Raw genomic sequence first — 21,035 nt, 5'->3', positions numbered from 1 at the left:
GACGAGGGCCAGAGTGACGGCGCGCTTAGCCAATGGGGAGGCGGTGGCGAGGGGGCGGCCCCTGGGGGCGGGAGGGGGCGGGGCCTCTGGAGCTGCGCAGGAAGTCGGGGCGGGCGGCGGGGAGAGCAGCTCGGACGCGGGGCGCCACACCTTGTCGGCTCAACGCTCCTCTCGGTGTCTGCAGCACTCTCCGCTTCCTTCCTGGGCGACGAGACCCCGCAGCCAGGTAGGGGCTCTTAGGAGGAGCTGCGGGGCCTCCAGCTTCAGGGTGGGCGCCCTCGGAGGCGGCGGGCTGGGCTCGGGGGGCGGTGGGCACGTGCAGGCTCCGGGCCCCGGCGGGCAGCGGTGGCGGGCGCACCTGTGGGACGCGGGCTGCTTTGCGCGGGGGAGGGTTCGGGCCAGCGAGTGGTCACGGGGCGGGATAACTGGGCCCGGAAGGTCAGCAGCGCAGGCGAGCCACGCACGGCGGGGGCGTGGAGGGCGCTTCTCCGTCAGTAGCTGGTGCAGGCTTCGGGGAAGGGAGAGACTTGGCGCTGGTGCTCATTCAAGCCAGGCCCTGCCCACAATGGAGGAAGGGGCAGGGGCAGGAGAAATGCCCGGGAGATGCGCCTCCCCTCCCCCCGCGGCGGCGCCGGCGCCCACCGCGCCTCGCGGGCCGCCCCGCAGCGTCCGGTGGCCACCCGGTCGCTGCTCCGCCGTAAGCGGCGGGCGGTGTCTCCAAGGTGCTTATTCTTGAGGAAACTGCAGCAGAGACGTTGTATAATTGGGAAGTCTTCTGGGGACCTCGCCCAGGTTGGGCAAGAGCTGCTCTCGGCTCCCTGACCGGCCACCCTCAGGCCCTGCTCTTAGAAAGGATGCGTTCGAGAAAGCTTCCGGCTCGCGGGGGCCTCCACGTGGTCTCCCTCTGGGCTCATCGGGGTCCACTTAGTACTGCCCCTGGCTGGGCGTTAATCCAGGCAGCTAAAAAGCAGCGAAGACTTTTAGGAGTTGCTTTTTATCTAACTTAAAGATATGTCACCTTTCGCTTCCACATCATGAAATTAACTGCTTCATCTTATGTCATTAAAATGAATCCGAAAATGCTGAGGTACTGAAATAAAGATGTGCTTAAAAGTGCATTGGAAATCTACAGTGTAAACCAGAAGTGGCCTGGGATGCAGGGGGGATCAGCTAGAAACGGCCCCAGGGAACTTTTTGGATGCTAAATTGTATGCAGATACATAATTTGCCTAAAGAGTGTCTAAATAAGTGTGCCTTTTTGGAATATGGTAGATTAAAAACTAGATACTTTTTCTTGTCTTGTGAATAGAACTCCATTGTTACACAAAGCCACAAAAGTGGCTTCCGTATCATTCTGAAAGTTTAAAAGAAAAAATGCCATTCTCTCCTCAGAACCTTCTAGAGATGTCCGTGGGGAGCCCAGCTAGATAATGGCTCCTGAACACTAATCTGTTTCCTCTTGTCCACTTCAGTTCTACAACTTGTTGAATTGATTTCTTTTTTGGTGAGCCCCCAAGGGAACAAAGTAAAAGGCTTTCTTTGAGGACTTGCTCTTTGTTGCTACAAAAAATTTTAAGATGTTTTCAAAGAAAGCTTCTTCCCTTGGTGTTCACAGATGGAATCGTTCCTCTTTTTACAAATCATAACATTTCACAGTTAAGTTTTTGAAAGGAGATAAAATGCTCTTTGAAAGAAGTATAATCAGATGTCATCAATCTACCAATTCAATCTGCTACTGTTACTTAAAATTTAATTTAATAAATCTGAACTTTTCATGCCCTAAACTTTTCATTCTCTGTTACACTACGAACCAGATTTCCCTCCTGCCTCCCTTTTGGCATTATCCTAGAAGGTTTTGCTTGTGACCTTCATGTCCCTCCTTCCTTGCTATTTGTTCTTGGTCCCTTTCCATTTCCAGGCCAACCTTCATTGTTAACTGATGACAGTGACCCATTTCAGAGACATTCTGCATGCCAGCACACATTAATCTTAACACTTGGATTATTTCTCTCTATACACACATTCTTAGGTTTTCAGTTTTTGCTCCCTCCTCCTCCCCAGTTATAGGGCACAACCTGATCTATTGGGGTCTTTTAACTTATTTGTTAGTGTTGGGGATTGAATCAGGGTCTTACTTGTGCTGAGCACATGCTCTACCACTGAGCAAGCCTCACCCCCCCAACCCCCACATTCTCGAACCTTTTTTCTTTTTTGCCAGTGCTGGGGATCATACCCAGGGCAAGTGCTCTACCATTGAACCTGCACCCTTAGACCCCAAAATCCTTTTTCTTTTTTAAATATACATGTGCCTGTGTATATATATTAGTTGTAGGTGGACACAATACCTTTATTTTTGTGTGGTGCTAAGGATTGAACACAGGGCCCTACGCGTGCTAGGCGAGCCCTCTACCACTGACTCACAACCCCAGCCCCCCAAAACTTTTTAAGGAGCAATTCCCGCTGCTTTCCAGCAGGATTTATTTCCACTAAGTAGCCCTTGTACATTCAGGTTTTGGTCCTGGAGCCCTCAGAAGAAAACCTTTGAGTGAATGAGCAAGTGCTGTGTTATGTTTTATGGAAAATATGAGCTGTGTGTTTCCCTACAGAAATTCACCATGTCTATTCTCAAGATCCATGCCAGGGAGATCTTTGACTCTCGTGGGAATCCCACTGTTGAGGTTGATCTCTTCACCGCAAAAGGTACGTGCCACTTTCTTTCCTTAGTTCCTTCTACCATGTTCCATTTAAAAATCTGCCTGACTATGGGTCTGTTGCTGTCGCAGCTTTTCTCACTGACCTGCACATGCTGGACACATTCCTGAAGCATCACCAGATTGTAAAGCAAGAAGCCATCCATGGTCTTTAATTTTTCATTTTGAGACAGGTCTTGCTGAGTTGCCCAGGCTGGCCTTGAACTTGTGATACTTCTGCCTTATCTTTCTCGGCACACCCAGTGCTTCTTAATATTAAAACAAACTCTTGCTGCCTCCTAGGTCAGCAAGGCAGGGAAGTCAGTGTTGTCTTGAGACCTTGTCCCTAAAAGGGCCCATCACTTGCTGCTGGCTTCACAGCTTGCTGTGACCAAATAAGCAGATAGGGCTTGATACAGTGATCTCTCCCTCTTGAGCGAGGTTAAAGGGGAAGGGCGCTGGTGGAATTGGAGCACTCTTCTTGTGCCTGGCGATCGCTCTTGAGCCCTGAGTCAGGGACAGTGTTGACTAGGCTCTGGGACAGTCAAGGGGTTCTTACTGTCACCTGGCTGTAAGTCGCCCTGGGAAGTTTTCCCGTGTGAAGAAAACATTCACGTGTGGGGATTCCTAAAAGCTTTTACTTCAGGAAGAAAATCTGGTGTTTCAGTAGCCCTGTCACCTCCAGCAGCTTTGTACATGGATGTGGTGGGTGCGGTTGGAAGAGCCTCAGGCAAAGTCTCACATAGCGGAGCTCACCAGAGCCTGCCAGTCAGAGCTGAGTCACTGTCTGAGTCACAGGCCTGGCACTGGAAGCCAGCCCTTCCCTTCCTGCCTCCCCCCAACACCCCCTAACAAGAAGGGTCCTGGAATCTTATTCATTCACCGAGAGCTTATGGTGGGCACTCTGGTTTCTTCTGGGCATTTGCTCTGTGGTAAAGAACCAGGGTTCTCCTAGGATGCTGTGAATGACCCTTCTTGAGATAGCTGGCTCAGTCAGCAGGTGGAACTTTCCACTTGGAAATTAGTTGACTTTACACAAACAAAAAAGACACAAGGCACTGGAAGATTATTGGGAGTGGGGCATTTTCTCTGAAAAACTTTAAAATGATTAAAATTAATGTTTTTCTTCATTAATATGTATCTTTTTTGTTTTTATGTCAATTAAAAGTAAATTTAACTTAAAACTTTAAAATGAATGGAACTCTCCTTTATATCTTTTTTTTTTTTTTTTTTTTTTTTTTTTTTTTTTTTTTCCCGTGCTGGGGATCGAACCCAGGGCCTTGTGCTTGCAAGGCAAGCACTCTACCGACTGAGCTATCTCCCCAACCCTTCAACCATTTTTAAAAAAACATGAGTTAGGAGTCCCCACCCACCTTTCTTTTTCTCTGACATTTTTAGAGTACCTGTAAGTTCACAGCAAAATGTATGCACTGCCCCACCCCAACATACAGCCCCCCATTCTCCGCACTCCTCACCAGAGTGGTGCTTTGTTATAGTCAGTGAACCTACTTCGCTGTCCTTGTCAAACTCCATGGACTCAGCTTGCTCTTGCTTTCTTCTGATCTGTGCCGGGTGGTTAGCAAGCTGACTTATCCTACTGATCAGTCTTGCTACAGATCACCGGGTTTAAACTTCTGGTTGTTGGTTTTTTTTTCCTCTTAGCCCATCTTCCTGCATATCCCTGCATCCCACCAGCCCATTTCAGCCCTCAGACAAGGGGTTCCATTTTGAGTCCAGAGGCTGCCATCCCTGTACCTGCAGCACCTCTCCTGTGCTGTCCTTGGGCCTTTCGTGGGTTAGTGCCTGATGGCTGGTTTCTGTAGCTGCAAGATTGTGATTCGGTGTTCACCTTGGTGTTACTAAACTCTGCATTCCTTCTTTTCCCCAGTTCACCCTAATTTCCAGTTTCCTGTTGGGTAGAACAACCCCAAAATAGGGCTGGGGATGTAGCTCAGTTGGTAGAGTGCTTGCCTTGCAAGCACAAGCCCCTGGTTCGATTCCCAGCACCGCCAAAAAAAAAAAAAAAAAAAAAAAATAGCATTTATCCTTGTCCAAACTGAAATGAGCCATAGATCATCCATCCCTTGCCTGACTCCAGTTGTGTTGTGTTTTGTTTGCTTGTTTTGGGGATTTTTGTTTTTTGTTGTTGTTTTGGACCTTTATTTACTTATATATGTACTTATTTATATGTGGTGCCTGGAATCGAACCCGGTGCCTCACACATGCCAGGCAAGCACTCTGCCACTGAGCTGCAGCCCCAGCCCCAAGGTGACTGACTCTCTTTAAGCTGGAGAAGCATGTGTGCTTCGCGTGGGGCCTGCACTGCAGAGGCACACCAGTGTAGAGGGCTGGAGGAATGGGCCGTTGGGCCTGCCCATATGGTAGAAGGACGTGACAGTGCAGTGTTTCCCAATGACAGATGCTGCCCGTGAGGAGGGAACTTGGGCTTGTGCTCTTGCCGTTTCTTAATCGCAGTATTTCTTTTCCTTTGCTCCAGGTCTCTTTAGAGCTGCTGTGCCCAGTGGGGCTTCAACTGGTATCTACGAGGCCCTAGAGCTCCGGGACAATGATAAGACTCGCTACATGGGGAAGGGTAAGGCTTGGAACCCACACCTGCCTCTGCGGTGAGGCTGAGCCAGCCTCCATGCCCCTAGCCCCCTCCTGGTCTTTCCCAGACCCTCTTCTCCCTGTTTTGAGGAGTGGCAGTAGGATTTCCCTCTGATGTGAGGATGAGCACAGTGCTGGCACGTGGGAGAGCCGGCAGAGCTGGCTTTTTGGTTCTGGGGTTCCCAAGCCTGGGAACTTGGGCCAGGCGCTTTAGTGCTTGTATCTGCTGCTCTTTTCTCCAGTCTGGAATACTCTTTTCTGGTTAGGCCGCAGTCCAGGCATGAAAAGAGAACCTGCAGCTTTACCAAGGAAAAGTCTCCCCTCCTCCCAGGAGGATCTGGGCCTTCTGGCCAAGGCCTGCCATTGACAGGAGGCGCCTGATGAATCGTTGCGATTTGGTTTTCTGTTGATTCGATTCACAGACGTACTGCTCTACAAAGGCAGACTCTGGTCGACACTGTGCAGTTTGATTTGTGGGTCTTTGGGCACCTTTGACCTTTCTGAAGATGGAACCCCAGTACCCATGTCACAGCAAAGCACAGTGGGCTAGACTGTGTTTTCTCAACAGAGTGATACCGTCCCCAGGAACTAAGAACTGTTTTTTTTGGGAGAGGCAGGCATTCTTAACGTAACCATAACAGATGCTATAGCTTATCTGGAGTATTGAAATTGCGGGGGAACAGCAATTGGGGATGTCTACAAGGGCCACAGGGAAGAGAGTTGTGGAGTTGGCTGAGGAACACAGCAGGAGGGGAGACCGTGTCTCCCTTCCCACAGACGTGCTGCCCTGTTCAGTGGCCTGCATGGCCTTCTCCAGGGCTGGACAGTGCTCTGCCCTCGTGGTTGTAAGTGCTCGGTGGGCCAGCACTTGTAGGAGGTACACCCATACCCTGACACTCCTGGCCTTTGTGTCTGCTCTCTCCCATCCTGTCCTTTACAGCCTCTGCTCTTCTGAGTCTCTCTTTCCTTCTCTGTCCACCTCTACTGGGCAGGCGTTTCCAGACCTGTTAAATATGTTAATGAGTTCCTGGCGCCAGCCTTGTGCACTCAGGTAACCCGTCAGGCATCGTCTAGTTGTGCGGCTGGTGCTTCCAGTGCATGGTCTTGTAAACTAACTGCAGATTATTTTCTGAGCTGGTTGATCTTTGTGTGGCTCTAACCCCTTGGGGTCCTAGGTAAGAGCACTCAGACTGGGCTGGAAAGCTGGTTCAAGGGGAAATGGGTGGAATTTCCAAGAGGTCCGCGGAGGGCCTTTGGTGGCTTCTGGGTCCGCATAACCAGTGGTTCTCTAGCAATGCTGCTCAAGCCTGTATTTATTTATTAATGTAATTTGATTTAATTATTCCTTCTAGGTGTCTCAAAGGCTGTTGAGCACATCAATAAAACTATTGCACCTGCCCTGGTTAGCAAGGTAGGACCTTCTGGTAACTAATGTGTATCAGTGGCACTCAAGCAAGTTCCAGGCCCAGGGCCTCTCCTGTTCACAAAGCTTATTCTGAGAGCTGTGGAAGCCAGTTGGATTCCCGTCGTGCTTGGGAGTGCTTAATGCATGGAACAGTCTAACCTGCTCTCTGCCTGGTGTCCACTTCTAATAGCATCTGGAACTGGACCAGAGGAATGGAGAGCAGTCCAGAGCCCTTGATATTTTTCCCTGCAACTATCTTGACCTTTGGGAAATTAAGATCCAGATTCATTGTTTGTTTGTATTTATTTGTTTTTGCAGTGCTAGGGATTGAACCTGAGGCCTGTGTATGCAAGGCAGGCACTCTGCCGTCGAACTACAGCCCAGAGGTTAAGATCTGTGTTTTAAGAGCAGCTTAGGCTGGGCATGGTGGCACATGGTGGCACATGCCTATTATCCCAGCAAGGCAGGAGGATGGCAAATTCAAGGCCAGCCTTGGCAATGTAGCGAGAACCTGGCTCAAAATAGAAATTAAAATAAAAGGACTAGGGATGTGGCTCAGTACCTAAAATCCCCAGTACTTAAAAAATAAAAACAAAGATTCAGTAGGTGAAATAAAAGGAGAGGTACTATTGGTAAAATAGGGCTAGGAACCTGACGACCCAACCTCAGAGATTTTTGTGTCATTCACCCTTCCTGTGGCCCTTCACAGTCCCTGCTATGCTCCCCAAATGGGAAGGGTTTGCACACCCTGTCCAGAGCAGCTCACAGCCTCCTAATCTGTTCTGCTGGCATTGGGTCCCCCCACCACTGCATTTGCCCTGTGTACTGATGGGAAGGGAGATGCTCCTTTGCCTTCTGCGTCTCTGGCTTGCTGATTTTGATCTTTGTGGCACTAATTGGTCCCCACACAGTTAGTCCCCAGATGGAATTTCCTCATTACTACCGTGCGTATGTCACCCCGTTCTGGTCTCCTGAGCACCTCCACGCCCTCAAATGGCAGCACTAAGGCAGTGATCAGGGCTTCCTGGGGGAAAACCTTCAGCTGAACTGCTTTGGAGGATTGGCCTCGAGCCATCTGCCTGGGTAACTGCTTACTTTTTCAGTAATGCCTTGTCAAAACAGCCAAAGACAACAAATCTTCAACGGAGCATTGATGGAGTTGTAGGTGATTTTATATAAGGAACATTACACATAAAATCATGCATCGTTATGACTGAATTATAAGGTTTTTAAAGCAGTACTGATTTTATTATTACTACCATTATTTTGGTACCAGGGGTGCCTAACTGCTGAGCCACATCCCCAGCCCTTTTTGAGACAGTGTCTCACTAAGTTGCTTTTGTCTTTTTGTTTATAGTTGTAGGACACGATACCTTTATTTTTTATGTGGTACTGAGTGCCTCACGAACGTGCTAGGCACGCACTGTACCACTGAGCTACAACCCCAGCCCCAAAACTTTTTTACTTTAAAGTCTCCCCCAAAATACTCATGTTGATCAATTAGCAAATGTTTTGCTGAGTAATATTAGACTTCCTGCAGAAAGCACACATCCCATCAGAGACTGACAGTCATTTGATTTTAGCCAAAAGAGGCGGCCACAGAGCCAGCTTTTGCAGGGCCCGGCTTATTTGACTGAACAATGAGCTTTGTTATTTATTGCCCCAAGAGTCACTTTTGTTTGTATTAATAACTCACATAGCATGTGCCAGGCAAGTATGTCTGGTGTGTGTGACCTTGAACTCACAGTAGGCTGTACAGCCTCCGTTGTTGGCCAGGAGAAATGCCAGGCATCGTTAAAGCAAGTAAAAGGCAGTTCTGTGTGTCCCCTTGTTTTGTCTTTCTTTTGGTGCTGGGGACAGAGCCCGTGGCCTCACATGCTAGTGCGAACTCTGCCGCAGCTCCACCCCCAGCCCTTTGCCTTTAAAATCAGCAGAAAGTACAGGATTGATTTTGACTTTGCACCATTCCAAAGTTTGGTGGATTTCATGGCAAAGGAGCAAAGGTTTTGCAATTGGCATGGGGTCCTCACCCTCCCTCTCCCCTACAGAAACTGAACGTTGTGGAGCAGGAGAAGATTGACAAACTGATGATTGAAATGGATGGAACAGAAAATAAATGTGAGTGGCCTGAGTTAGAGAGTCTGTTGGGAAAGCCTGGGATCCCCTGAAGACCTGTCTAAAAACCTCAGGAAGAGAACTTAGTTACAGGCTGACTCTTCCTGTTTCTTTGCCTCACCTTGAGAAGTCACATTCTAGATTCTAGAGTGTATACAGGTGACAGCAGCATGTCTAATGGGTGCTCAGGAGAGGTTTGCCCTTTATAAGCAGCCAACTTGTGGAATTTGCCAGTTTGCCAACCAAGGAAGGGACTCTTGGGAAGTGGGTGGTCCACATGACGTGCCATTTCATTTAACTAATTCCATTCCAGCTAAGTTTGGTGCAAATGCTATCCTGGGGGTGTCCCTTGCTGTCTGCAAAGCTGGCGCTGTGGAGAAGGGGGTGCCCCTGTACCGCCACATTGCCGACTTGGCTGGCAACTCTGAAGTCATCCTGCCAGTTCCGGTGAGTGACTGGTTGGAACTCCTAAAGGGGGAGGAGGGTGGCTCCCTCCTGGGGTCCTTAAGACCCTGTGCCTTGATTTCCTAAGCACGTAATTCCCAGCACAGCAGATAGGAGGGGCCCTGGAGATCTCCGCCTTTTAGGACCAGCAGTGCTTCCTTGTTAGGGTGAGTGAGCTGGTGTAGCAGCTCCTCCGGCTGGTAACTATTGCAGCTCTCAGGGCCCTGGTGAGCATTCCACCGCCACCCCAGCTGCTCCTCAAGGGCCTGGCTTATCTGTGAACCGGATGGTAACTGGAGGGGTTGGCGGGTGCCTCTCTGCAGGCGTTCAACGTGATCAATGGCGGGTCTCATGCTGGTAACAAGCTGGCCATGCAGGAGTTCATGATCCTCCCCGTGGGAGCTTCCAGCTTCAAGGAGGCCATGCGCATCGGAGCAGAGGTCTACCACAACCTGAAGAACGTCATCAAGGAGAAATACGGGAAAGACGCCACCAATGTGGGCGACGAGGGCGGGTTTGCCCCTAACATCCTGGAGAATAAAGAAGGTAAAGGTGCTGGAGGACCTCTCACACCCGCCACTGGACACAGGATCAAGACCCTGCAGACGGGTTTGGGAGGGAAACGTCACCTGGGGATTCACTGTGTAGGGACCAATAGATAGTGCCACAAAGACCAGGCCAAAATCAAGCCAGAGACCTGGAAGGCCAAGGATGCCTCCCTTCCCGTCAGTACATGGGGCAAATGCAGCGCTGGTGGGAGCTGCTCTGGACAGCAGGTGGGGTGAGACGGTCTCACTGAGCTGCCTGGGCTGGCCCCAAACTTGCTATCCTCCTGCCATGGCCTTCCAGGTAGCTGGGGTTCCAGGTGTCACCCCCACACAGAGCTTCAGTAACTATTTTCATATTCACCTTAAGGAATTATTAAGCAAACTAAGTTTCTGCTTTGCTTTTGCTTCAAGGTAGGTCACGCATGGGGGTCCAGAAAGTCTTGGGACAAGAACTCTGTGTGCCAAGTCTGGTGTGGGAGCACAGACTTTGCTCCAGTGTGTTTCTGTGGCCTCCAGGGTGGCTAGTGGAAGGAGACGTTGGTCCTGCCTTGGTTTAACTACAGGAGTTTTGTGCAGAATGGATTTCTCCCCCTAGTGCTTGGGTCATGTCTTTTTGAACATTGCCCTTCCCTCCCACACCCCCGTTTCCTTTTTGGTGGTGGTGCTGGGGGATCAAAGCCAGGCCTCATGTGTGCCAGGCAAGTGCTCTCCCACTAACCCACACCCCAGCCTGCTTCCTTTTACGGTGCTGGAGATTGAACCCAGGTCTTCTCCACTCCCATGGTTTAACCTAAGATCTTTCTAAGGAGCAAGGATCTCGGATCTCTGTGCCTAATCACTTGGCAGAAAAGTCTAGTGACTGCCCTTGCTGCCCAGGACTCTCTCTTGGATCCCAGCCTCAGCTCTATTAAAGCCTGTCCTTGGGACAACCGATCCCAGCTGATCTCACTGTAACTGCATCCCGGCCAGCTCAGCTGTCCTAGGTGCTGAATTTGGGAGTATTTGTCCATGAGAAGGACTGTTTTCTTAGGTGATATGAAATTCTCACTTGGTGATGCTTGAGGGGCAGAAGACAGTAACTGGTGTCCTCAGAGCTGGTAGCCAAGGCAAGCACCTGGTTTTGTTGTGGTCCCCATGTGGCTACTGTCTCTCCCTGTTACCCACACTGTTGCCTCTCCCCAGCCCTGGAACTGCTGAAGAACGCCATTGGGAAGGCTGGCTACACCGACAAGGTTGTCATTGGCATGGACGTGGCCGCCTCCGAGTTCTTCAGATCTGGGAAGTATGACCTGGATTTCAAGTCTCCTGATGATGCCAGCAGGTACATCACTCCTGACCAGCTGGCCGACCTGTACAAGTCCTTCATCAGGGACTACCCGGGTGAGTGCTGCGGGGTGTGCCACACACCTCCCCACGGGGGTTTTGCTGAGGTAGTGAACACGGCACACACAGCACAGGGCTTCCTGTGCTTCCTGCTGTGGGGAGAGTCTAGGAGAGGGTCCTTTCAGTGCCAGCAGTGACACCATGTGAAGAACTGTACGCCTCCGTTGCTGTCACTGCAGTCCATCACACAGGAGGAAGCTGAGCCCCAGCTCTCATGGCCACTTGCTGATAGTTTCCTACTTCCTGTGAGCAGGCTGTTCTCCACCTGTTGCATACAGGATGGGCTCTCACTGCCACTTTATAGGAGAGGAAGCTGAGGCACAGATGGATACGAAAACTTGCCCAGGGGTGTAGCAGTGGTGGAGCCGGAACTCTAGTCAAACTGGAGAGTTCCTTCAGTTAGTAGTTGTACTCTTGGTCAGGAATGAGCCCAGACCCAAACTCAGGTCTTCATGCTTTTTAAAAATGGTGCTGGGGATTGAGCCCACCCAGGGCCTTGTGCATGCTGGACAAATGTTCTACCTGCATGCTTTTCTCAGCAGCACTAAACTTACAGCCTAGGCAGGTAAATATTCCCCTTTAAGAGAAAAACCCTGTGGGCCCAGGCTGGTCACGTTTAGCTGTGCAGCCTTGGTGGGACAGTGTTTCCAGGAACCACAGGGGGCTCTGTCTGTTCTGAGAGGCCTGGAGCAGGTGCTTTGGGCTGAGCAGCGGGGTTCCAGTGCTGCAGCCCAGAACCCAGCTCACTCTGGTGGTGCGTCTCCTTTCCTAGTGGTGTCCATCGAAGATCCCTTCGACCAGGACGACTGGGAAGCTTGGCAGAAGTTCACAAGTAGCGCCGGCATCCAGGTCGTAGGTGATGATCTCACTGTGACTAACCCCAAGCGCATTGCCAAGGCCGTGGGCGAGAAGTCCTGCAACTGCCTCCTGCTCAAAGTCAACCAGATCGGCTCAGTGACCGAGTCTCTCCAGGCGTGAGTTCCTCCCAGGCGTACCTGAACTCGGGTACCCTGAAAGCGTAGTGGGGTTCACAGTTGATCATCAGTAACTTTTAAATTAGGTGGTGGCACCAAGGGGGCTGGGGTGTTGAGCAGTGGTGGCCTGAGTCCTGGTGACCCCTTTCACTTGGAGAGTAAGCGCTGGGAAGGGCTCTGAGAGGAGACTGGTCTCCCTGCTAGGAGGCTGGTGCCAGGGTTTGAGCTGACGGGGCCCAGGCTGTGGGCTTCAGCTCCTGTTGCTGGGCTCTGGTGAGGGCAGGCGGCTCATGCTGTCTGGGTTGGGTCCCACTCCAGGTGCAAGCTGGCCCAGTCCAACGGCTGGGGCGTCATGGTGTCTCATCGCTCTGGGGAGACTGAGGACACCTTCATCGCCGACCTGGTGGTGGGACTCTGCACTGGGCAGGTGAGGGCTTCTTGGACAGACTGTCCATATTTCCTCTGAGGGCAGATGGCTTCTGACGGTTGTCCTGTTGTTGCTCCTGTCCCCTGTGTAGCTGCCATGGTTTACAAGCCTAAACAGAACAGGGTCACAAATGCCCTGCCTGGGTGTTCTGCCCCTCCATGTTCTCATTAGGGTCCTCCTTAAAAATTGTCTCTGCCATGGTACCTTCCCCTTGCCCAGGGTGTCCCACAAGCAAATGTGGCCTTTGCTTTCTCCCTGCAGATCAAGACTGGTGCTCCTTGCCGATCTGAGCGCTTGGCCAAGTACAACCAGCTCCTCAGGTAAAGAGACTTCCTGGCGATGGCAGGGGCTGGGGTCTGCACTGAGTGTGGCACTCCCTCCACGCCTGTGCTGGAAGTGTGTCCAGCTGAGGGCACACAGCACAGGAAATTGGGCTGAGTGGCGTTGGATTGGCACAGACTTGGGCACAGACCCTCCCTGTGCCTGGCATTGTCAGCCCAGAAGCAAAACCCAGTTCCATCCGTGCTGCCCTCTTCTGGTGGGAGACAGAATTGGGTCCCCTTTGACAGTCAGCCATGTTTTTAGGGCTGGGTGAAACCAGGGCTCAGACACAAAGCCAAGAGCAGGTGGCTGGGTGTCCACTTCTAAGTTATTTTTTCTACACTTTGAGGGAAAGGGAACATCCACTTCAGAACTTCTCCTCCGTTACTCTATCTTCAGAACTTTTCCCCGACAGATTTCAGCGCACTCAGAAAAGGCGCTCTTCCCTTCGTCACCCCAGCATAGCTGTGGTTCTGTAGCGGCTGTGCCAAGTCTTTGCACACACTCCATTGTCTCAGAATTCTTGTTTATTGTGTGTACCAGGACCCGAATAGCACCTTATGTCTTCTAATAATTTCACCCTCCTTTTCCCCATAATGTTTTTTTGAAGAAACTGGGTGGTTCTTTCATCTTAAAAAAAAAAAAAAAGTTAGGTATTTTATATTCCAAGAAATGCTCATCCTGATGTGTGTTCTGCCCTTCAGAATTGAAGAGGGGAGGGGGCGGGAGGGGCTGCTCTTCTGCTTCCTGCCCTGGGAACAGCAGGGTTCTTGAGGAAGTTGGATAGACCAGACCATTCCGGGTTCTGGCTTTCTGGGAGCAGTAGATCTGTATCCCTGCAGCACTGGTGGTGGGGAGGGCTTCCTGCCTTGGGACCAGCCGTCTCTCACTCACCCCCTTTATCTTTGTGCTTTCCAAGAATCGAGGAGGAGCTGGGTGACAAGGCGAAGTTTGCCGGCAGGAACTTCAGAAACCCCCTGGCCAAGTAAGCTGTGGGCAGGCTCACCTGCGCCCGCAGTCACCGGCCAGCAACTAGATCCTTCCCCTGACGCTAGCGTGTGTGGACAGTTCAAGCCCCCGACCAGTGCTCGCTGGGGCCTTTGATAGTTAGCTCCCCTCTCCTGCCACTGCTTCTTTAGGACTCCTGCAGAAGCCAAGGGTGACCACTTGGAACCCTTTTGGAAACCCTAGCTCTGTAATCATGTGACTGGCCCAAATTGTCATTCTCAGCTCGCTTTACATCAAGTGTCCAGAGCTCTGTGTGCCTCCAGTGTGATCTCCAGTGTGGCAACGGGCAGGGTCCCCAGTGGTGTCATGTGCAAAATAAAAAGCCTCAGTGACCCACGAGAACACGTGTGTGTGTGTGTGTGTGTGAGAGAGAGAGAGAGAGCTGGCTGCTCAGTCTGTCCTTTTAGTCTGTGGAGCTCCTGGGGCCCCCAGGTCGGTCTGGTACAAGCCTGGTAAAGCTGGAGGCTTTGGTTTGTGTCCTAAAGGGAGGCAGAAGAGGTCTGGGCCTCAAGGAAGGTCCGTGAACAGCCAGTGGGTGGAGGCATGATGGTTCTTGGAATTCAGACATCTTATTGAGGACACAGTACAGATGCAGAGCTCTTTAGAGGTAATCTGAGAATGTCCAGGCCACAACCAAATGGTTGTCCACACCAGAGGGACCCGTGGCATAAAAATAAGCCTTCCGAGTGAGGCAGATCTGCTGGCTCTGTTCCTGGGAGAAGTGGGTAGAATAATTCAGAAGTAGCTGAAGGGATGGAGTGGGGAGGATCTAGAAGGTCTTGGAACCTCAAGTGAATCTATTCCTTGGATCGTTGGATTTTTATTATTTTTGTTTTTTGCTTTGTTGTTATAGACCTGGGGTTAACAGAGGTGATCAACCACTGAGCTACACCCACATCCACAACCTGTTTTTTGTTTTTGTTTTTTAGTTGCAGATGGACACATGCTTTTATTTTTATGTGGTCCTGAGGATGAAACCCAGTGCCTCACATGTGCCAGGCAAGCGCTGTACACTGTTTTGAGGCAGTCTCACTAAGTTGCTGAAGTTGGCCTTGAACTTGTGATCCTCCTGCCTCAGTCTCCCAGTTAGATAGGAATAAGTATGTGCCACTTCACCAAGCTCAAACCTACACACGGCTAAGGCCCACCTCATTAGTGGTACACATAAACTTTTATTCTGCAGAAAGCGCTGTTGCAGGGTAATGGTGACCACGGTGCATGAAGAGTACATTTATTCCAATTGTATTAGCATTTTTCTTCCCCTGAAATAAATTGATCAGGGCGGCTTAAGTTTTACTTTAATACAGTACATAGTCGGAGACTAGGAGGCCCTCTTGTGGATGTTTGTGTTCATGGCGCCTTCGGTCAGGATTTAACCCAAGGAACAACCACCAGGAGGAGAAATGCATTATGATTGGCTTTTGAGCGCTGGGGCCTGGTGGAGCCAGTGAGCCCTCAGGCAGCCAATCTGCAGGGCAGGTCCTGAGCTGTAGATGAAGCTCCAGGGCACAGGGGAAGCTGCCCCTTCACAGATGGGGGCCTACCAGGGAATAAAGATGATTCCTTATTTTTAAAATTACTGGACTGGGAATATAGCTCAGTTGGTAGAATGTTTGCCTTGCATGCACAAGGCCCTGGGTTCAATCCACAGCACCACAAAAAAAAAAAAAAAAAATGCCACAGGCACAGTGGTATACAACCTGTCATCCCAGCTACTTGGGAAACTGAGGCAGGAGGATTGCAAGAGCAAGGTCAGCCTTGGTAACTTAATGAGACCCTGTCTGGAAAAATTCAAAGGGCTGAGGGTGTAGCTCAGTGGTTGAGTGCTTGCCTAGCATATGCAGGGACCTCGGTTTCATTACCAGCATGTGAAACTAAAGTCACTGGTTAGTGACTTTAATTATAACTGAATAGTGTCAGTGGTACTTAGGATAGTATTTGAATAACTGGGATCCTACTCAAAGTGGACAATCACAAAGCCATTCCTGTCCAGCCGTACACACTTATAAACTAAATCTGCAAATCACAGGAGCCAGTTCACACCATCTAACAATGCAGCTGTTTCACACAACCCAGAAGTTCCCTTTCCAGGTTTCAATGATGATCTCTCTGGAAATTGATTCCGAGGGAAGTAAGTCTTTAACTGGGCCTGACAGTCTTCCTGGAGTGCTTTACATGTTGTTTGCCTCCTTGAGGGCAGGAAGTACCACTGGTGTTTTTAAATTTGCTTTAAAGTTGGGGTGATAGCTCAGTGTCAGAATGCTTGCCTCCTGTGTGAGGCACTGGGTTCGATCCTCGGCACCTCATAAAAATAAAGACATGCCGTCTGTCTACAACTACAAAAAAAAATGTTGGGGTTGTGGCTCAGCTGTAGGGCAGCTTGCCTGGCATGTGTGAGGCCCTGGGTTCGATCCTCACCACTGCATATAAATAAGGTCTGTTGGCAACTAAAAAAATATATACATAATGTCAACATTTCCTTACTACCAGATAAAGTCATTGATTGCTCTTGAAGTCAGGGGGCACGTAGAGATAGACACCTTTCAGACCCACTCAACCCCAAAAGAAGGCAGCTAAGACAGGGTGGGGGCATTTCCATTACAGGCTGGACTGGGTGGCATACTACACCACCCTGGGCACACCAATACCCCAAATTAGGAAAGCTGGCTGACAACTTCCTGACCCAGCACCAGCGAAGCACATCCCTGACATAGGCAGACGTAGCTGGTCAGGACTGCAGGCCAGTGGACCTTTACCCAGGGGCCCGTCTGAAGGAATACAGGCAATATTAATGCCAGGTTTCCTGAGAGCTGGCCTGGGTTTACGTGTGTCTCCAGACCACATGTGCACACAGGAACTCAAAAGTGTTTTTAAAATAAACAGTTTCCTTGGCACTTCTTAGTATTCTCTGCTTGCTTTGTTTTCTTATTTTTTAATTTTGTATTACAAATACTTTTCCACGGTGCATATATTTCTCATCTGTGGTTGTTTTCCATCCTCTGAATTCTGGTCTTCTGACATTAGAACAAAAATAAATTAAAACTTCAAAACAGTGGTTCTCAGACTTGGCCACATTAGGACCCCCCGGGAAAGCTCCTGTTGCTCAGGCCTCACCCCAGACCAATTAAATCAGAATCTCCAGGCAGAATCAAGCATCAGTGTTTGTTAACAAGCCCCCCAGCGGCTCCAGCGTGCAGCGGAGCTTGACGACCCTGGTGTAAAGTGAACGGGTTGCAAGGTTGGTGACCTGGCCACACCAGAATGCCTTGCTTGCAGGGAGACCACGGGAGCAGCAGGCTTCTCTGAGAGCCCCCAAGCCCTGGTCAAGGCAAGAAGATGGCGGCTGAGCGACGGGCTGCAGCACGGCAGGCAGGGGCACTCCAGGAGCCCGCCTGGCTGCAGATGCGGCCAGTTCAGCTCTGCTGCACCCGGCAGTGGTCACACTGCAGCAGAACAGCGCGGTGGCAGAGCGCGGAGGGCTCAGCCAGGCTTGCGTGGCCCTGGCTCCGGCTCTCCTACTTAGCAATGGCACTTCAGTTTCCCATCCACAGAAGGTCCTGCTAGCACCACCCACGGATTCTCACATATACTCAGTGCCATAAAGGCCTTCATCACTTGGGGTCCCATTCAGAACAAAACCACTAGGCCTAACAATGAGGTGTAGATGTCCCCAGTAACAGGTACAGGACACAGGGATGGGGAAGGGAAGCGCTCAGGCTATGTCAAGTTCCTGGGGTCTCGTTCAACTGTGAATTGCCCCAGTGGGTCCCAGCCCTTCCTGCTGGGTTCCCGTGAGCTTTCCATGCCCACCCCCTGTGTGGTGGCTTTATAACCTTGACAACCAGCAGGTCATTTTCACCCACACCAATTGCAGGCTTTCTGTTTTCAAGGCTAGGATGGAGGCCAGGTTTCCACCCAGGCTACACAAGCACTCACTGAGCTCCTTGCCCAGTCTCTAGATTTTTGAAAGTGGCAACAGGCAGGTACATAAGTTGCCGACGCCTAGAGCTTGACTTGGTGATCTTCATCCAGACGTGTTTTTTGACAACTGCACAAGGATGCTACGCGCGACTTTCCTTATTCCTTCGGCCCAGATGGTTTTGTGAACCTGGTATCACTGTGCTCATCTGAAGTCCCTGTCTCCTTCATGGACAATTTCTGGATCTCTTCAGTGCCCACGGGACATGCTCCGTGGATGTGCAGGGGATGCTGACTGCACATCCTCCAGTCACTGCCCGTGGGTGGTGAAATGGTCCTCGCCCCCTCTGTGGGAGTCACTCCAGCAGGCCCAGGCTGGACAGCCACTCGCAATGGCAAGTGCAGTTGCATCCAGTCCCAGGAGTCCCTCAAGTGTACAGCTGACAGGTTTCAACAAAGGGGAGACAGGTCCCCATCGCTACAGTTGTGACAGAACGTTTCCAACACCCCCAGGAGCTCCTAGAACCCCTTCCCGGTAAGTCCCCACCCCACCCCTGACCCAGGAAGCTTCTGGTGTTTTGTTCTGTATTATTGTTTTAATTCTCATTAGTTCTCAAAACCTAAAGCAACAATTTCATGTGAAAATGTCAATTTCTGGGATCTGCAGCCTGGACAATGAGCTCGCTGTCCTGCCCTCTGGGAAGGCAGCAGCCGGCCAGTCTTCCAGCCGCCCGGACCCACCCCCTTCACCTGCCTGCCTGGTCTTCCCTTTCTGTTAAAGTCCTCTGTCCCCGAGGGTTCTGGAGATCAAACTCTCCAGGGCTTCCCCTTGACAACCCCAGGCCTTAAGGTAGCAAGGACTCCCCTGACATGACCTTGAACTCTTCAGTTCCTCCAGACCCAGACATGGGGTGGCCGCCACCTTCATCCTATTCTGCTGTCAGCTCAGCCCGCCTGGCCGGTGGCATCTCAACTGCTTCCTGCCAGTCTTGCCGCAAAGTGGGAGGACTTAGTAATCAGGGCTGCTGTCCACTGGGACCAGGAGTGATGGCAGATTCATTTGCATATGTGACCTCAGACAGTAATTAAACCCAAGCACCCCAGGGATGAGAAGGAAGCGTATTAATTCAGAAGCAATTAAAAACCCTCCAACGCCACCCGTGCCCAGCTACCTCTTCTGAGACCCACACTGATGAGCGTCACCTTTGGGCTCCTTCATTTGGCCACCAGACAGCTGCCTCAACTGCACGCTCTCAAGAAGAGATAGCTTGGACCCAAGGGACAGCAGCTGCACCAGAGTCTCAGCCATTCTCCAGGTCCCTGCGGGACCTCACTGTGCAGGACATGGTTCTGCTGTTTTCTCTTAATAGTGGTAAAACATAGACAACAAACACATACCCTTTTAACCATTTTAGGTGTACAATTCAGTGGGGTTGATTATATTCAAAGTGTTGTATAACCATTACCTTTATCTAGTTCCAAAACTTCATTATCCCAAACCAAAACAGGGTACCTGCTGGGCAGGGCTCCCGTTCTCCTCTCCCAACAGCTGCTTGGCGTGTTTCTGTTTCCTCTCCATGATTTTATCTCCCCCAGATACTTCACACCAGGGGAGTCCTACAACGTTGGTCTTCTTTGTTGGCCTCATAGCCCCTGGCGTGAGGTTTCCAGGGATCATTCACATGTCAGACCTTCATTCCTTATAAGACTGAATGATATTCCATGGAGTAGACAGATGTGGATAAACATACCACATCTGTTAATCCATTCATCCATTTGGGGTCACTTGAGTTGTTTCCACCTTTTGACTTGTGAATAGTGCGGTCAGAACGTGGCTGTGCAAGGGGCCTCTGAGTCCCACTTTCAGTTCTTAGGGGATAGATCTTTAGTAGAGCTACTGGGTCATATGATAATCCTAAAACTATCTGTCTTGTTGTTTTGGGGATTGACCCCAGGGTTTTGCACATGCTAAGCACCCACTCTGCTACTGAGCTACACCCCAACCCCAGCTGCTTTCTACAACAACTGCACCATTTGATATTCCCACCAGCAGTGCACAAGAATTCCAAATTTTTTGACATTCTCATTATATGTTGTTTTCTATTTATTACAATTGGGTCATCCTAGCAGGTATGAAATAGTATCTTGACCTTAAGAGAAGGAAACCCTGGACTGGGTATCATGGAGTATGCCTGTAATCCCAGTGACCTGGGAGGCTGAGACAGGAGGATCATGAAGTTGAGACCAGTTTCATCAACTTAGTGAGAACCTGTCTCAAAATAAAATATAAAAAAAGGGGAGGGAATGTGACTCAGTGTAAAAGTGCCCCTGGGTTCAATCTTTAACCCTTGGTTAAAAAAAAGGGGGGGGGGGGGGGGGGAAGGAAGGAAGGAGGGAAGGAGGGAGGAAGGGAAGGGAGGAAGGAAGGGAGGAAAGGGAGGAAGGAACCCCGGGCTGGGTGTGGCCGTGGCTCTGGCCACCACACTGGGCAGGTGTACCTGCCAGGTCATGTGTCCCCAGACTGTTAGGATGCTGGGGCTTTGCTGCTGCTTTGAGAAGCACCATCTCCCCAAAATGCACACCCTCATACATTCCAGCCGGGTCCTCTCCCAGCCAACACTGTCCCCCTACCCTGCTTTTTTTTTTTTTTTTTTTTTTTCCCAAACAATTAACATCACCTGAAGTGTCACATGCCTACTGTTTCTTTTCTTTTCTTTTCTTTTCTTTTTTTTTTTTTTTGGTACCAGGAATTGAATCCAGGTGTCCAGGGAACCACTGAGTCACATCCCCCGATCTTTTGTAATATTTTATTTAGAGACAGGGTCTCTATGGGCTGGGGATATAGCTCAGTTGGTAAAATGCGTGCCTCGCCAGCACAAGGCCCTGGGTTCAATCCCCAGCACCGCCAAAAAAAAAAAAAAGAGAGACAGGGTCTCACTGAGTTGCCTAGGGCCTCACTAAATTGCTGAGGCTGGCTTTGAACTTGCAATCCTCCTGCCTCAGCCTCCCAAACTCACTGCAGTGGATCCTCTGCTACCTTGGGCAGGTGCCCCACAGCCTGCACCTGTGGCTTCATGGAAGACTCACAGCAATTTCTGCAGAAGGACCTTTGAGGGCTACAGTCTTGATGAAGAGAAGGGGATCATTTTAAAAAGAATTGCAGAGATCTTTTTTAGAATGTTAGAGGTTGAAGTC

The 21,035-nt window shown here is 50.4% G+C and overlaps 1 protein-coding gene across 3 annotated transcripts; it reads left to right on the top strand.

Annotated features, from left to right (window-relative positions):
• The first annotated feature begins 112 nt into the window (after positions 1-112).
• ENO1 (enolase 1) lies at positions 113-14,264 on the top strand. Of its 3 annotated transcripts, none has more exons than XM_079133444.1 (12): positions 113-226; positions 2,607-2,700; positions 5,188-5,283; positions 6,650-6,708; positions 8,751-8,820; positions 9,131-9,264; positions 9,585-9,807; positions 10,992-11,189; positions 11,965-12,166; positions 12,485-12,593; positions 12,855-12,913; positions 13,834-14,264. In XM_079133444.1, the coding sequence occupies exons 2-12, from the start codon at positions 2,616-2,618 to the stop codon at positions 13,901-13,903; spliced, it is 1,305 nt and encodes a 434-aa protein (XP_078989570.1). In that variant the 5' UTR covers positions 113-226; positions 2,607-2,615; the 3' UTR covers positions 13,904-14,264. The 3 variants fall into 3 exon arrangements, with proteins under 3 accessions (XP_078989570.1, XP_078989572.1, XP_078989571.1); XM_079133446.1 differs by lacking the exon at positions 6,650-6,708 and adding an exon at positions 6,290-6,348; XM_079133445.1 differs by lacking the exon at positions 113-226.
• Positions 14,265-21,035: the final 6,771 nt, after the last annotated feature.

Source organism: Sciurus vulgaris (assembly GCF_902686455.1).
Source record: "Sciurus vulgaris genome assembly, chromosome: 1".
Taxonomy (NCBI): Eukaryota; Metazoa; Chordata; class Mammalia; order Rodentia; family Sciuridae; genus Sciurus; species Sciurus vulgaris.
The sequence above is the reverse complement of the archived record's forward strand: the minus strand, read 5'-3'. Positions and strand labels throughout refer to the sequence as shown.

What these genes read in the sequence shown, in the direction of transcription:
- ENO1 (XM_079133444.1), top strand. Translation starts at nt 2,616, where the DNA reads ATGTCTATTCTCAAGATCCATGCCAGGGAGATCTTTGACTCTCGTGGG. An exon ending in TGATCTCTTCACCGCAAAAG is followed by an intron (nt 2,701 to 5,187) that starts GTACGTGCCACT and finishes CCTTTGCTCCAG; the next exon opens with GTCTCTTTAGAGCTGCTGTG. An exon ending in AAGTCATCCTGCCAGTTCCG is followed by an intron (nt 9,265 to 9,584) that starts GTGAGTGACTGG and finishes GCCTCTCTGCAG; the next exon opens with GCGTTCAACGTGATCAATGG.